This window comes from Myotis nattereri (genome assembly GCF_964212035.1).
Source record: "Myotis nattereri genome assembly, chromosome: 7".
In the NCBI taxonomy this organism is placed as follows: Eukaryota; Metazoa; Chordata; class Mammalia; order Chiroptera; family Vespertilionidae; genus Myotis; species Myotis nattereri.
Genome location: NC_138082.1, coordinates 25,010,030 through 25,026,549, shown reverse-complemented (window position 1 = coordinate 25,026,549; position 16,520 = coordinate 25,010,030). Strand labels below are relative to the sequence as shown.

Genomic DNA, 16,520 nt, shown 5'->3' with positions numbered 1-16,520 from the left:
CATAAAATGCACTGTTCCAGGCTGTTACAATCAAGGAGGGAAAGAAAAGGACCAGCACCCAACTTCCTCCACTATAGGTGGCTGTGTGTATAATTCTTCCAGGCCAGACTATGGGCCTTCTTCCAATGTCCCATCATCCTGCCTTCTGCTCGTAACAGCCTCCATCACAAAATGATATACTTTAAGAAAAAATTTTAAAAAGCATTTCCCTAAATTACATGTATAAAATTTGAAGCTAGGAAATGAAAAACTAATGGTTGTTAATGAGCTTCACCTAAAGTCCCTCAAACTTTAGACATGTATCACATTCGCTATTCACAAAAAACACACATTTATTTTTAAATGTCATAGAAATGTAATAGTCACTTATGATAATTCCTCCTCTTGCCTGTACATTGGTGGTTTCTTTCTTTTCCTCCAGCTGGCTTCCCATTCATTCTTCCGGATATCCTGCTGTCTTCTGCAGAGAACCCAGAGAAAGTGAGAATATTGCCATCTCAGGAGACCCCAGAGTTCCATCCTCTTCCCCTTCCTTGTGGGGCAGGGACCTCATCAGGCGAGGTCCAACCTGGAGAAACAGGGGAGCAGAACTTTCTGGTTAGGAATATCTGAACAGCGCCCCTCAGCTGCTCCTCCAAAACCCACCGCTCCTGTATTCTTACTGAGAGTTCCTTTAAGAAGTGCCGCTGTCTGCTAACATACTCAGAAGCACTTCTGTTCGTTTTAATTAAGACCAGGAAGATCTGTCCCATGTTACTAAAGGAATTTTCAGCTCTCTGCATCTGTGTGTTAAAAACTTTAGCGCCAGGGAGCGGTGAGCGATGCCAGGGGCTAGGTTTCGGCTGGAGTTGAAATTCTGTGAACCTGCTCGACAATATTTCCCCCTCTCGGCCTCTGTAGCCGCCCGTGCACCAACGAAATAACTACCTCCTTCCCCTGCGGTCAGTGGCAAGACTTCACCAGACCTGGCTGAGTCTGTGTCTTCCTGCCTTCGTAAGTCTCAGGAAGCAGTATTTCTGGATTTTTTAAAAAAGGTACTGTTCGGCTCCAACATTTCCTCCCTCTGGTGACAGGAAAAAATGCCAGCTCTTCGCTTTCGCCCTGAGGAGGAGGATGCAGGGCTGCTGGGGCTTTGCTAATAAACGCGTAAAGGGTAAATGGCATGGTGATTTCTGGCTTCCCCCCTTGCACGGAAAAATGAGATCACGATTTTCACGGACAGGAACTGCCGCCGCCGTGGAGGGAGGCCGCCGCCTCCCCTCCCTGCGCGGGTCCCGAGTGACATCACCGGTGAGCTCTGCTGCTCGGTGGAGAGGACTCAGCCCCGGACCAAGTAGGATAAACCGGGAATAACGGGGATACAGGGGGAGGAGGACTCGGGAAGAGTAGAAGACAAAAGCAAGACCAGGTTTCCCCCCAATGCCCTGAGTGTGGCTTCGAGGGGGAGGGGTGCTGCACGGGCGCCACATCCTTACGTGGCCGCACCCCAAATCCCGTTCCCGCACTGCCCCACCCTCCAGCCGCCCTCAACTCCCAATTCCAGCAAAAACCGATATCCGGAGCGGCGGGGAGAGCTGCCTTGACAGGCCCCAGGGGAACGGCAGAGAGACTTCCGGGCCTGGGAGGACCCAGGCACCCGCATCTGGGGGGAGTGGGGTGAAGGCGGTCGCCGCTGCGCCCCCGCCCGGCCCGGCCAGCGGCGCCTCCCCCACCCGGGGACAGTAGCCAGAGGGGGGCGGCCGAAGCGCCTCCTCCTCCTCGCCGGAGCCGACGCTGCGGCGGAGGGCGAGGAAGGCGCCTCACCTTGCCCCCGATGAGGGGCGGATCATGCCATGGCAGCGCCGGCGAGCGGCAGCGGCAGCGGCGGCGGCGGCGAGCGGAGCTCCACCGGCAGCCCCGGGAGCTCGGCCGGAGCCGGGGGCGCTGCGGCGGGAGCCGGGGACAGCAGGGACGCGGGCGGCCGCAGCGCATTGGTGACGGTGCCCGGTCTCCCTCCGCTCGAGGACTACGAGTGCAAAATCTGCTACAACTACTTCGACGCGGACCGGCGCGCGCCCAAGCTGCTGGCGTGCCTGCACACCTTCTGCCAGGAGTGCCTGAGCCAGCTGCTGCTCCGCGCCGCCGCCGCCGCCGCCGCGCCCGAGCGCCCGCTGCGCCCGCCGTCCTGGCACGGCCCGCCCGGCGCCATCGCGTGTCCCGTGTGCCGCCACCGCACGCCCCTGCCCGACAGCCGCGTGCACGGCCTGCCCAGCAACACCAAACTCGCCGAGGCCTTCCCGCTGGCCCTGCGCGCCGCGCACGACCCGCTGCCCCAGGACCGCCTCCCGCCGTTGCCCACTCGCCGCCCAACGCCCGCGGCGGGCCCGCCGCCCGCTCCGGCCCCGGCCCCGGCCCCGCCGCCGCCCAGGGAGGACGCCGCCCGCGAGCCTCGTGCCCGCGCCGGCCTGCGCGCCTCGGGCGCCTACGAAAGCTGCCATAACTGCAAGCGCGCCGCGCTCACCGCGGGCTGCGTGTGCGTCGTCTTCTCCTTCCTCTCCATGGTGGTGCTGCTCTTCACCGGCCTCATCTTCGTCAACCACTACGGCGGTGGCGGCGCCGGGGAACCCCCCGGCGGCGGCGGGGCGGCGGCTGGCGCGGCCCAGGCTGCCGGGTCGCCCTCGCTCGTGGGGCCCATCTGCCTGTCGGTGGCCAGCATTCTGGCACTCTTCTCGGTTGTCGTCACTTGGCTCATCTGCTGGCTCAAGTACCGATCCCCCGAGGGCGCGGCCATGGGCTCGGCTGGGGGCGGCGGCCCGAGGACGCGGGCGGCGGCAGCGGCAGGCGGCGTGCGGGGGAGCGACACATAGTGGGGCAACTTGCCGGGTCTCCCGCCCGCAAGCACCTGCAGTCCTGCGAGGCCCGAGAGGAGGGGGCCTTTGGCTCCGTGCGCTCGAGCTTCTCTGGCCTCCCCCCGTGGTCCCCGGACGCGCACCCCCTCGCCGCCCAGCCACTCCGGGGCTTCGGCTTTCCGCCTCTCGGGCTTTCCACGCCCCGCCTCCTCCGCGCTGGGCCGGAGAAATCGAGGAGGCGGGGATGCTCGTGGGGAGTCTATCTCCCCGACTATGCAAGATCAACCTCCGCTTCAGGCACCATCCCCATCCTCTCCAGAGTTCTGTGCCTCCCTTCCCAGAGTCGGAGGATTTGCAAAGAGAGGTGGAAAGGGGAGTGGGACCCCCGCCGCCCCGCCTGAACGCCGGTTCTCTGGCTGCCGCGGCTTCAGTTTCTTTAAGGGTGCAGGTGCGCGCACACGCGGCTGCAGCAGTTGTGAATGCGAATTGTCCGGTGGAAGAAGGAAGGAGATGCAAACAGAGAAAGGTTTCCCTGCTTTCTGGCGGTCCTGGAAAGCGAGTGAGCCGGAACGCCCAGCGTGGTGTTGACTCCCCGAGGGCACCGCGCGGGCTGGAGCGAGGCTGCGGGGCGCTCCTACGGCCTTCAACTGTGCGCGCTGCGACAGGTGCACAGCGCGCGTGCGCGCTCCGGGGTGCGGGCGGCCGCGCAGAGCGCTCCAGGCGGAGGATCTTGCTACCCGGTCCCGCAGAGACCCAAAAGTCTTGGAAACTGGGCTCCTGGAAACTTGTGGTTTTATTCGCGGCGTTACTACCAGGAAGTAATTTCCTCCTCTGTAACTGGACTCAGGGAAATTCAAGAGCCTGTTCTCCATCTCATCTCAAAACTGACTGACTGTTGCCCCCACCTGGAAGATATTGAAAGCTATTCACGCAGAAAATAAACTGCAGGCTTCCCTCGCCCATTTTCTTAATTTCATTTAAAAATATAATTTATTTAAGAATATATGGATCTAGAAATTTTGTGCGATAAATTTTCAGAAAAGATGTTTGACGAGCAGCAACATTTCTTCCATATCTCCAGTCCAAATACATTTCGGAATTATCAGAAAAAAAGGCGTGTTGGTAACTGATTCCAGATTTTGTACTGTGAAACTACTAATGACTTTCAACTATCTGATCAAATAGAAATAGTGCCCAAAGACTAAACTGACAAGTCTTTCTTCCTTCGATTACAAATGTATATTACACTTAACAGAAAAATATTTTGAATTTAGCTATTTGATATAGGAAATTACTGGAATGTTCACATCCAGTCATATTAAATAAAAAAGAATACATATCTGTCTGATTTTGTAACTAAAAAGATGAATTTCAATGTGTGTTGCAGGTAGATCCGAAGCCTTTTTAAGGTAAAAAAACAAACAAACAACTGTTCCAGGTGTATTTTATATGAAAACATTATTTATTCCATCTTTTGAGATTTGGAATAAGTTAAAGTTTTCATACCTAAGCATCACAGAAACTACTGAGGATATACTGTTATTCCTCATGTATTTATGCAAGCTGTCTGCATGATATTCCTACACTATTCTAGTACCTGAACCTGAATGAACATTTGTATCTATCATAGGAAGCAGTCATTTACTGGTCATTGATAAGTGATATGGCTGTGGTTTAGGAATTGCAAAATGATGTGTTCTATGTCTGAATTGTCTTAATTAAAACAAGCATTTATAGAAAAAAACTATTTTCATGAAAATTATTTCATGAGGAAATTGCTTCAAGTTATTTGTGTGCCCTTCTCTTCCTGAAATACACAATCCCATGAAATGCCCACCCTAGCAGTGTACATTCCCACATGTGAGTTAATTCTCTACCAGTTCCATTCATAATGTGAATTTAGGATTTGGGATTGTTTCTAGGTTTTAACAGGACTTCTGAAGGTCCAGTGAGGTCTATTTTGGAGGGAAAAGTTGCTTCCATTCATTACTATATAAGATTTTTGTTATCAATTTCTGCATAATATTTTTAGGTTCCTAATACTAAGGATTACATTTCAGAGATTGGTATTAATTTATACTTTTAACAAGTAACATGTGTTACTTCTATATTAGTTTTTATCTTTTATCCAGGTGCTCAGATTCTGTTTATATTCGCAACGGTTTAGTTTTACAAGTGCATATACACATGTGTATGTATGTATGTCTATGTACACTAGCAACAGCACATGGCTTTGTGGATGTGACCATGTATACACATATGCACACACATTTATTATTTCATTCCCTCAATTTAGCAACCTGGAAGTCTATCTAAAGTTACTTGGAGACTAGCTTGCATATATATATATATATATATATATATATAATTGATTTCAAAGAGGAAGGAAGAGAGAGAGAGAGAGAGAGAGAGAGAGAGAAACATTAGTGATGAGAGAGAATCATTGATCCGCTGCCTTCTGCACACCCCACACTGGGGATCAAGCCTACAACCCAGGCATGTGCCCTGACCAGAATTGAACTGTGACTTCCTGGTTCAAAGGTCCCTGCTCAACCACTGAGTCATGCCAGCCAGGCCCAACTTGCTTCTTTTAGAGTATATTTATGTTCCACAGAGGAGGGTTCATCAATGACATAAATTAAATAATTCCTCATAAATAAGAAATGCATTTTTAAATCATCTTAGTCACAATGCAAGCAACATTTTGCTTTTTTCATGGTTGCACATATAAATTTCTTGTAATGAGAAATTTGAGGTAGGATACTTTAAAATCAAACAGATATGATTACTAGCCCCGCACCTAAACATGGAGTGATTCTTTTTCTTGGCTGACCTTGTTTTATTGTTCATTTCTGACTTTTAAGGAATCAAGTGGCATGGCATGATAGAAAACATTTGTTTGGTTTCTAGTGATTTTCTGATATTCTGATGTTCCCCTATTCTGCAGGTGTGATTTAAGTATTTCAGCCTACATCATGCAGAAACTCCTGCACACGGGTATCTTAGAGCAAGTGTTTAGGAAGTAATTGTTGAAATGATCAATGAGTTGTCCAAAAGCCTCCTGGTGGCAGTGAGGTACATTTTCCCCTTCCCATTGGAATTCTCATCTTCTTGGAAGAGCTTGGTTCAATCCTGGACTCATCTCCAGCTCATGAGTGTAAACTACAGGTCTGCAAAAAAACCAGACCTGCTCAGCCTGCACACTTGCTCAAGAATCATGTCACCCAGAAAGAACATTGGGTTTGGGGTCTAAAGACCAGTAACTGCATCCAGAAAATGTGAGTCTGAGTACTAATCTCTCCTTTCTTTGAGCCTCAAAGTCCTCATCTATAAAATGGGAATAGAAAGTATCAGTCCTGCTTACCTTGTGGGGTTTGTTTAAGGATTTCTACACACAAGAGATTGTATAGATGAACTGCTTTAGCAACTACAGCCTTATGTGGATCTGTGGTCTTGCTTTCATTCAGGTCTCCAAGGGTCTAATAAATATCACTTTCCCGGAGAGGTTTGCTCTGACCACTCTATCCCAAATGTCTACCCACTGAAGTTTTATTTTCTTTCTAACATAACCATCTGTAGGGTTTTGTGTATTACATTCTTTATCTCAATCTCCTGCAACCAAAATGTAAAAACAAGTAAGGAACGCTGCCTGCTCACCGACTCTATTCACAAAGCCTTAGCCAGTTCTCAGCACATAGTAAGGGGCCCATAAATATTTGGTTGAGTTGGATGAATGGGAAGCTCTCCACTGACTCTTCAACAACTTGGCTCCCCTCACTCATCCTGCACTCACTACATCCTGAGACCCTGGGTGACTTAATTGCTTTTTCCTACTTCATGAGGATTTGTGAAAGGTGAAAAAATATGCCTGAAAAGCCCTTTGAGTTTTGAGAAAAGTCATTATTACCATGGTGAAACTTTTATTGCATTGTATTCAGTGTCAGGAGCCACTGGAGAGTTTAAAGGACAGTTGACCTCTATTTCCTGCATTGTGAGATTTCAAGGTATGACTCCTTTTAGCTTCCTGCATATATGAGCATGTCTGCACCATCCTCTCCAAAACTAACAGCATCTGCATAGTCAGAACAAGCTTATATTGCAGTGAAATTTTTCACAATATAGAAAACAAGATATTTTACATTATTTGTTACTCTCCATATTAATTCTTCAACCTCTGTCATTTAAAATAAATTATCCTTCACAGAGTTGCTAAATTTACAGACTCAATAACAGAATAATCCCCCATTATTCTATGACCCAACTAATATCCTTTTAAATCAGCTAATATTTGTATTTTAAATTTATGCTATGATACCAAGATTAAATTTATGTCATAGGTAATGAATTGCACCCCTGCTAAGTATGCATTTACATTTCTTCCTTTGACATAATGTTTTTATTGTATATGTTAGTGTAAATTTGGTGAATATATAATATTTACTACAGTAACCATTTTTGAAAAGTGTTAGAAATAACTGGAGCCAGATCTCAGTTCGAAATTATGTGAATAAGGAAAATGTGAGAGAGATTTCAACTATCTTTTGTTTGATCTCATTTGATTGTCCATATTTAAAAGCTTTGTAATAGTTACTATCCATAAAAAATTTAAGGCTCTTGTTCTGTTATGCAAAACTAAAATATGCCAAAGAGAAGCAAATTTGTTTCCATGATAAATTTATAATTAATCCTGATGATAAGATACATTTTGGGAAGTGAAGGTGGTCAATGTCCAGCTTCCAAGAATATTCCTAGGAGCTCAGGAAGAATGTGTACACTCCCTTTAGAAAAAAAAAGTCTTTTCAGGTAAAACTGGATTATCTTTGGTTTAGAAATACCGCATCTCCATGGGATGGAAGTGGGAGGGTATTGAAGTGGGGGAAAAAGAGGATAGAGAAAATATGCAACAATAGTCGTCCTCGATCCTAGTATTATAAAACCACATCACCAAATAAACAGAATAGACAGTGTCTAATCAATACAAGGACAGAATATGTTTATTTCAACAACCATGGTAATATATGGTGGGCTCTTACACCATGACAATGAGTACTCTCCACCATATAGAAATATAACTTATATTCTACTGTGGGTGCATTTTTTAAAAATCGTAGTCAAACTTGACAGGTAGGGAGCAATTGTACCTGACTTCAGTTTTGGGGAAGGATTAATTCCAAAGGAGAAGTAGACAGTTATTAATTGGGAAGAAATTTTTTGGACCGAGCTCTGCAAGGCAAACGATTTGTCCATAGAGACCATATCTTACGTAATCCAGACACAGAAAGCTTATTTCCTGATGCCAGCCTTAGCGGAAGTTCTCAACCCTGGCAGGCCGCAGGTTAAAACTACCTGGAGCGCTTAAAAAAACCTCGGACTTAGCGGGTTTGTCCGGTGGATAGAGCGTCCGCCTGCGGACTGAAGGGTCCCAGGTTCGATTTCGGTCAAGGGCACATGCCTGGGTTGTGGGCTCGATCCCCAGTGGGGGGCGTGCAGGAGGCAGCCAATCAATGATTCTCATCATTGATGTTTCTCTCTCTCTCTCTCTCTCTCTCTCTCTCTCTCTCTCTCTCTCTCTCTCTCCTCTTCCTTCTGAAATCAATAAAAATATATTAACAAAACAAAACAAAAACACAACCGCTACGGGCTCCTGGGACGCGAGTTTAATTGGTCTCTGAGTGGGGACGAGGAGGGGAGGCGCTTCGGTATTTTTAAAAGGCGCCCTAGGTGAGTGACGGTGCAGCGGGATCTGAAAGCCATTCTATGTCACAGCGTATTTATTGCAACGCCAGGCTCTTCCTAATCTCACTTTAATGAATTAAACGGCGCCGCCAGGTTTCTTAGAAACTGGAAGATCCTGGACCGGTGCTTGGATTTTGGAAGTGGCCATAATTTGGATAACTACTTAATCCTTGTTCTGGTCTCTGACATCATATTCTCTCTCTCTTCTCTCTCTCTCTCTCTCTCTCTCTCTCTCTCTCTCTCTCTCTCTCTTTCTCACACACACTCCTGATGACTGTATCCCCAGGAGAGTTAAGTAAATATTTGCATCCGCGTTTGGACAGGCGGCTCCTCTGCTTCACAGGCTTTTTGTGGGCTCCCCTCACCCTCGAAACACAGGCGAGCGCTTCCCAAGTCCCATGAGTCATCAAAACCCAGTGACAGCGTGAGGATTTGAGGGTGGATTATGTGGATAACCAGGCAAGTCTCAAGGTTAAATTAACAAAACCTCGCCAGGGACAGCTGTGGGTGTCATCGCCAGGGACAGCTGACGGGGCTCTGCTGGTCGCCAACAGGTGTGGCCGCGCGAGCAGCTCCAGCGCGCAGGAGCCGCGTCTTAAAATAGCCACTAGGACAGCGATTACATTCTGTTCAAAGACCCTTCGGACTAGCCGGTCAGCGCGCAAATGAACCCTTCGCTCTCGATCCAGGAGTAGATTGGCGCCTGACCCAGCCTCCCGCGGGCCGTGAAGGAGGGAGAATTACCTCGATTTCTCTCCTTTGGACGGGACGCCCGCGGTGGCTCCAGGCCCGTGGGAAAGCGCAGTTGACTGCTGACCCTGCTCGCTCCCCGAGGACCGCCCGCCCGAGGCAGCCGCCGCGACAGGTTCCCAGGGCGGCTCCCGGGTTCACGGGGTGTAACCCTGCACCCCGGGGTTGGCCTGTGCCCCACAAGTCCCGAGGCCTCCAGAGGTGACAGCTAGTCTCGGCCCAGCTGGGTCAAGGGCCGGAGCCGGTTCCTGTCGCAGCCCCTGCGATGTGCAAGGGCAGGCGCGGGCCGGGAGCGGTCGGAGGTACAAGGCCGCTGGCACAAGCCCACTGGCCGCGCGAGGTGGGGGCGGGGGGCCCGCTGGCACGCGTCTTGTCCACCCAGGCACTGGACGTCTCCACCAAAGCTTGTTTTGTTGTTTTGTTGGCGTGGAACCTAGCCTTTGGCCCCAGGTCTGCGCGTTTTGTGACGCCCCTCCCCCATTGCAGGGTCTGACGGGTGTGTCCTTTAGGATGCGGTGGAGTATTTACCATCCCGGATGCTCACGGGCCCCTCCCAGCGCCCGCCCCTAATCTCCGCGTTCGCACCTATTCTGAAAAGCCGCAAAGACGCCCAAAATACGAAGGATGCGAAGAAAGGAGACGCGGAGCGCGTGGCTGCCGCAGCTTGCGCCGGGCAGGAGGTGCGCGGGTTCAGTCCCGCTTTCTCCGGTGCGTCACCCGGGGCCGGGGTATCCGCACATCCCAGCCCCGAAGGTCTTAGAAACGCGTCCCCGCCCAGCGTGCCCGTCTCCCCACCTCTTTCAGAGATGCAAAAGGTGTCTGGACCTGCCGGAGGGGCAGGCCAGGCCACTTAAACACGAAGGGACCCGGGCTTGGAAACACCCCAGGAGTCCTGGGATTTCCGAGGGTAAATTCCTGGCAGTCGCCCAGCAGCGCCCCGCGCCTGCAGCCTACACCGATCGAAGGTCCAGGCGCGCGCGGTTCGTCACCGGGCGAGGAGGACCGGAAGCCCGGACAGAACAAGTTCTAAATGCCACAGCGGGGATCCGCAGCAAGGCACGAGGGCCCTGCTACCACGCGTCCGGCCCCAATTAGAGGCAGGTGCCTGATTCTTGGCACAGAAACATAGGCGAATCGATTCTCCCTGGGAATCCGAAAAAGGATTGTTTAAATTAAGCAAAAATTTGAAAGTGGAATTATATCATTGGATGTATTTTGAAAGGTGGAGTAAATTTCCAAATTCTTTTCAATAGAGATAAGACAGACTCCAGAAGCATTAAAAGTAACTTTTGTTGACATTTATTTACAACCAGAGTAAGACCAACAGCAACAGGTGAAGTATTCAGGCAAGTCCCAGATATCCCCTCCAGGGCTTTCTAAGGGAACAAGACTGGCAATTTAACATTATCCCAGGTTTAAATCCTACCTCTGCTGTTTCCTAAGCTGTATGACTAGGGCAAGTTAACTAATCTCCTTGTGCCCCCTTATCCTCATACTAACTAGATACAATATAGCTGTTTCTTAAATATATTTTTTGTTAATCCTCACCCGAGGATATTTTCCCATTGCTTTTTAGAGAGAGGAAGAAAGAGGGAGAGGAAGAGAGAGAGAGAGAGAGAGAGAGAGCTAGCGATGGATTGGCTGCCTCCTGCTCCTCCCCCATACAGGAGTGGGACTGGAACAGGCAACGTTTGGTGCAAGGGAGGATGCTCAACCAATTGAGCCACACTGGCCAGAGCATAATTTGGCTGTTTTGTAAAAAGCTGAGGACAATGCCAGCATGTACAAAGTATTCAATGAATATATGCAATTACTATTAATATTACTATTATGTCATCTTATATAACACATTCTATAATAGTGATATAATATTGTAGTAATATAGTAACCATAAAGTACAATTGTAGTAATATAATGCAATTATATATTATATTGCTATTATATAATTATATAATGGTAATGTGCTAGTGTCAGTAAGCACTGTTGTCACCACATAAACCATTTCCCCAGTTCTGCCAAGATAGCTTATTCAAGATGGGGGACCCGAGCAGCCGGCCCAAGGGCAGCAGGCCACTGAGCTCTCATGCTGTCAACCCCAGGACACTGGGCCTGTCCTCAGAGAAGTCTCCTAGGTAGAGTGGTCTGGTTCTTGGGAGGGAGGCTGGGACAGGTGGTGGGAGAGAGGGTTAGCAGTCTGAGGTGGTAGGTGAAGGATGCAACATCCATGTCCCTGATTTTCCCACCCTGGCACTTCCATAACTGGTACTTTACAAGGGGTTGTTCCAAGTGTTGAGTTTATAGCCATCCTTTCTCCCATCACCCTGCACTTCTGCAGTATATAAATTGGCAAAGCCCAACCTCTGTTTTACTTTCACATAAATGAATTTGAAAACCTTGGGAGCAAACCAAAAAGAAATATTCTTCACCAAGGAAGCATTCGTGTGACATAGCTATTGTATCTTCCTCCCTAGTGCCCTTTTCTTCCTCTCAGCTGCCTTGATCCTGCTGCCCCCCAATATACAAATATCTCCTCCAGGCCCACATACTCTGGAACAGTGAAATATGGCTCCAGATCACTTCTCCCAGTGCAAATGTATCATTCAAATCAGAAACAGTGTATTGTCTAATATGAACCCAGCTTGACTGACATCCATTAGAATTCATTTTATCTGAAATACCTTAGTCATAGTGTGTCTTCAGTAATTGGCCATTCTCTTTCCTCCTCCTTCCTCTCTCTTTTCTTTTTAGTTTTGGAGCAATCCTCTCTTTCCAGGAGCTCTTCTTTTCTTCCTGTCTCTAAAACCTTCCATTTTCATGATATTCTTTCTTTCTTTCTTTCTTTCTTTCTTTCTTTCTTTCTTTCTTTCTTTCTTTCTTTCTTCCTTCCTTCCTTCCTTCCTTCCTTCCTTCCTTCCTTTCTTTCTCTCTCTCTCTCTCTCTCTCTCTCTCTCTCTCTCTCTCTCTCTCTCTAGAGATAGGGAGAGGTAAAGATATAGAAACATCAATCACAATCACTGATTGCCTGCCTCCCACATGCCCCCTACTAGGGATAGAGCCCGCCTCTTAGGCATTTGCTCCCAACCAGGAATCGAACCAGTTTCCTCTTGTTTCATGGGTGGACACTCAACCACTAAGCAACACCGGCTGGGCCATACTTCCTTCTTTTTGAGTTCATAAAACTTCTTTGATTCCTCCCTCCCAGGGTGACCTGCCACTTTGTTCCTGAACGCCCCAGCGTCTGGCTCCTGTCCTCCTGGGTCATCCTCCCCCAATGAAACTGCGCTGCTTGCTCTTCTGAAAATGGGAATTCCTCATCAATCAGAGGAGTAGAGTACAAGCCCCTCTCCCTCCATTGGAAAGTGACCTTGTTCAAGATGGACCAGGGATTGTGGTTTCTCTACAGGGGTGAGTCTTATGACCCTCGTGACAGCGCAGCCTGGGCACTCTGAAAACCTCCACCTGCGTTGGAGATAGAGAACTTAGGTCTGGAGCTGTCGTGGGGATCCCTTTCCACACCAGTCTTCTGGCCTCTGCTGCAGCTACACGGTTTCTGTTTTTCTCTTCTGCTAAGTTAGCACCAAAGTCTTGTAAAGTTTTGCTTTATCAGCTGTTTTTGTGATGAGTAAGAACCACTCCCTTTGGCTGAGCAATATTCCTGCTTACTGTTCTGAGGAAGCCAGCATGGCCTCTTTTCAAGCCCCCAACTGCAGGGCTATGTGTACTGTTCTCTTCTGAATGGACCTGCTGGTTTCTTTTGATTTATCTCACAAGACCACTGGCTGGAGAATGATGACTGCTTCTCTAGCATCTTTGGGCTCCTCTGGAAAAGTCCTTCCTCTCCCCTTCTCCTTGAGGTGGTGCCAGCTTCCAGGCATCACTCCAGGGAGACAGCCCCTGCTCTCACAGTGTGGAGCAGGGTGTTTCTAGCTCACCCAGCCTGCAAGCATTGTTTCCTCTCTGGGGACTGGGGTGACAGGTCCAGGTGAGGGGGCAGGTAGACTCCAAGAAGCAGTGCCTTCATTTTCTTTCAAATAAAAATGCAATTTGCAGACAATGACACACACCCCCCCCACCCATGAAGGCGCCCAAGCCTGAGTCGGTTTCTTGAGCCACAACCACAAAAAGGGAGGAGCTAGGGAAGTCCCAACTCCCTGACCTCCAACAGTGACATCTGCCTTACTCTCAGAGTGGGAGAGGGGGATGGACTCCAGGAGCCTCCGTCTGTTCACGGGCAGATTGGTTCCCCATTATCCTTTCCATTGCCCCAAGGCAGGGTCTTCAGAAAAGGGACAGTGGGGGAGGGTCCAAGGAATGTCAGGCCCTAAGAACTGCCTCTTCCCAGCTTATCTGCAAGTTTGGCTTTCCAGGCCCAGCCTCAGTTCGCCAAACTTCAGAATTCAAAGTGAACAGTAAGTAGTTGCTTACTAAAGTGTTGCTGAATAATACAGTGTCTTCATTTTCTCCTGTTGCCCTGCCCGTTTCTTTCCTTCACCAAATTCTCCTGCCTGTCCTCCTTTCTCTTCTGTAAGCGACCTGGCTGAGCCTGCCTAGACTTCCCTGGCTGAAACAGCACCCCCCCCCACCCCCCAGCATTCCATAGCTGCCCTCTCTCTATTTTTCCTCCCACCAACCAAGTACTTCTAGCTTTTTTAGAGCTGAGCCTCACCCCCACAAACAACCTCCTAACAGGTTGCAATTATGTTCTTCTAGGTTATTTTCTGGAACATCAGCTCTGCCAGGAGGAAAAGTGGTGTGTTTCAGTCACTAGGGTAGCCCCAGCACTTGGAACAGCGGGCAGCACAAGCTCAATAAGTATGTGTGGAATGACTGAAAGGCCACGTGATCTGCTCTGGGGACACAGCCGGAAGACACGCCCAGCCCACCATTCAGTGGAGGAGGAGAGGGTAGAATAAAATAATCAAAACTGTCCCTAGGAAAGGCTTCGAGGGCCAGGTTTGCAGGTGTCTCCTGCCCTGGAAGTAACCAGTGAGCAAGGAGCCTGAGTATTTAACGAGAAATCTCAGAGGTGGTAATGAATGACGGAATGGGAGAGTGGGCCCAGCCCGGGCGCGAAGGAAGCAGCAGGAAAGAGGGCGATGCTCCCAGCGCCGCTAAAGCCAGGTTGGCGGTGCTACTGGCCACTGCCTCCCGCCCCTCTTGGGGCCGCCAGCGCAGCAGGTCCTGATTCTCCGCAGGTCATCGCATCCCCGGGGCACCGCGCTCCAAGGATGCGCAGCTCCGGGCACCGCGCTGAAGAGGGAACTCCAGCTGAGCGGAGGGACTTTCTGCCGGGGAGGGGGTGGGGAGAGCCTCCGAAAGGCCCAGGAGCCAAGGGCGCCCAGGGATGCAAGGGCGGAATCGACAGACGGCCTGGGGGCCGGACCTCCCAAGCCTGGCTTCACACAATATTTATAACTGGGCTGCAAAATCCAGAGAGGCCACTCGGAGTAGTGTTCCTTCAGGAACAGGGCTGGTGCGCGCAGCTCCTACCGCAGCCGCCAAGGACTCGGAAATCATTGCCCGGTTAAGTTTGCGCCCCGAGTCGCTCCTCCTCCATATACCTGTATATATGGCAGAATCTCTTGGGGGGGGGGGGCGTCGAGTGGAAGAATCTCAGCCCCGATGGTCCAGGTTCAAGGCTCAAAGAGGACAGGACCTGCTAAGGTGGAGCTGGAGGGGTGAGGGCGGCCAAATGGGAAGGGGTGGTCGCACAAGATACTCGCCCCAGGCACTCCCCAGCGTGAGCCCAGGCTGCCTGCCCTCAGCCAACAGGGTGCTGTGCGCTGCCCAGAAGGAACCTGAATTTGGCGGCTCCCATCTCCAGACGGCTTCTCCACGCGCGACCTGGGGCTTTGAGCTTTCCCGGGTTCCTCTGCTAAGAACCGGGGCCCCTGCCCCCCACCTCCACCCCATCTGCTCTCTACCCACGTCCTCCCGCTCCCTCGGGAGCGGTAGATTCCTAAGATCTTTCCCCCGCCCCCCCCCCCCAGCCCGGTCGCCTCGCCCCAGGGGTAATCTGGGTGTCTCCTCGTCCCCCCCCCCCCCCAACACACACCGGTCCCAGTATCGAGGCGCAGAAGATTTGGGCTCCGAAGAGTCGGTTTTTGTTCAGCTCCTCCCGGGAGCTTCCTAGGAAGGAGGAGGCTGGGGTTGTAGGTCGGCCTGGCGGGGGGTCGGTGGAGGGAGTGGCGACCCCGAGTGAGTTTCCGCGTGTGCACGAGTGACGCGTGCCCAGAGGGGGGATCCACGTCCCTGGGGCGCATTTCCTGGCGGTCGGGCTCTGGGAGCCGTCGGGCGGGCGCGCGGCAGGCTCTGGGCCGGGGCACTGCCTCCTGGCGGGGCCGGGAGCTGCGTCTCCCCGGGCGGCGACAGTAACCCGATCCCAGAGGTGGAAACACCGGCTTCTCCGCTCCTCTCCGCTCCCGCTCGGGAAGGGATTGGCCCAGTACTTTCGCTTTGGGTGTGAGTGACGCAGACGGCGCGCTCCGGAGGGCTGCGTGATTAATAAAGGCTACGCCCGTGGCGTCGAAACGCCCTTCTTAATTCTGGAGAAGGGCGCGCCCGGGGGTGGGGGTGGGTGATGTATTTGCATTTGGAAAATTCCCTTGGTGGAGAGGGCTTCACGGTGGAGGCGCCCGCTGGGACCCGGACTAATTGGTCCCCCCCCCCCCCCCCCCCCGGGCTAAGGCATCCTTGTTTGGGAGGATGGAAGTGTCCCCGTACTGTCTCCCTCTCTCACCACCTCTGAGACCTGCCTGCGACTCGCACCCCCATCCCCATCTCCATCTGCACCTACGCTAGCTGGGGCGGCCCTCTCTCCCCTCGAGGACCCCCAGGGACCTGGAGGACTCCGCTCCCTTGTCCCACTCCCTGCCGCGCCGCAGGCTTCCCGCTGCGCCTCCCTACCTCCCCCCTTTTCCCACCCAGAGGGGAGGCTCCAGGAGCCCGGGCACCCACCCTACCCCCTGCGTGAGAATGTGTGTATGGGTGGTTGGTTGGGCATCTATGTGGCTATGTCTGTCTGTCTATGGAGTTCGAGGTGTCTGCGTGTGTGCAAATGTGAGTGTGAAGCTGTGTGACTGTGCGTGTCCCTGTATGGAGCTTTTGTGTCTGTGTTTTTCTAAGAACAGGAGTGCTCCGTTTTGCTAAAACACCTCTCTCTCTCTCTCTCTCTCTCTCTCTCTCTCTCTCTCTCTCTCTCTCTCC

General features: G+C 51.2%; 1 protein-coding gene across 1 annotated transcript; it reads left to right on the top strand.

Moving 5' to 3' along the window:
- Positions 1-1,832: 1,832 nt before the first annotated feature.
- Positions 1,833-4,559, top strand: RNF228 (ring finger protein 228; the record flags this gene model as incomplete). Its single annotated transcript, XM_081095494.1, has 1 exon — positions 1,833-4,559. The coding sequence occupies one exon, from the start codon at positions 1,833-1,835 to the stop codon at positions 2,844-2,846; it is 1,014 nt and encodes a 337-aa protein (XP_080951620.1). The 3' UTR covers positions 2,847-4,559.
- Between the last annotated feature and the right edge of the window lie 11,961 nt (positions 4,560-16,520).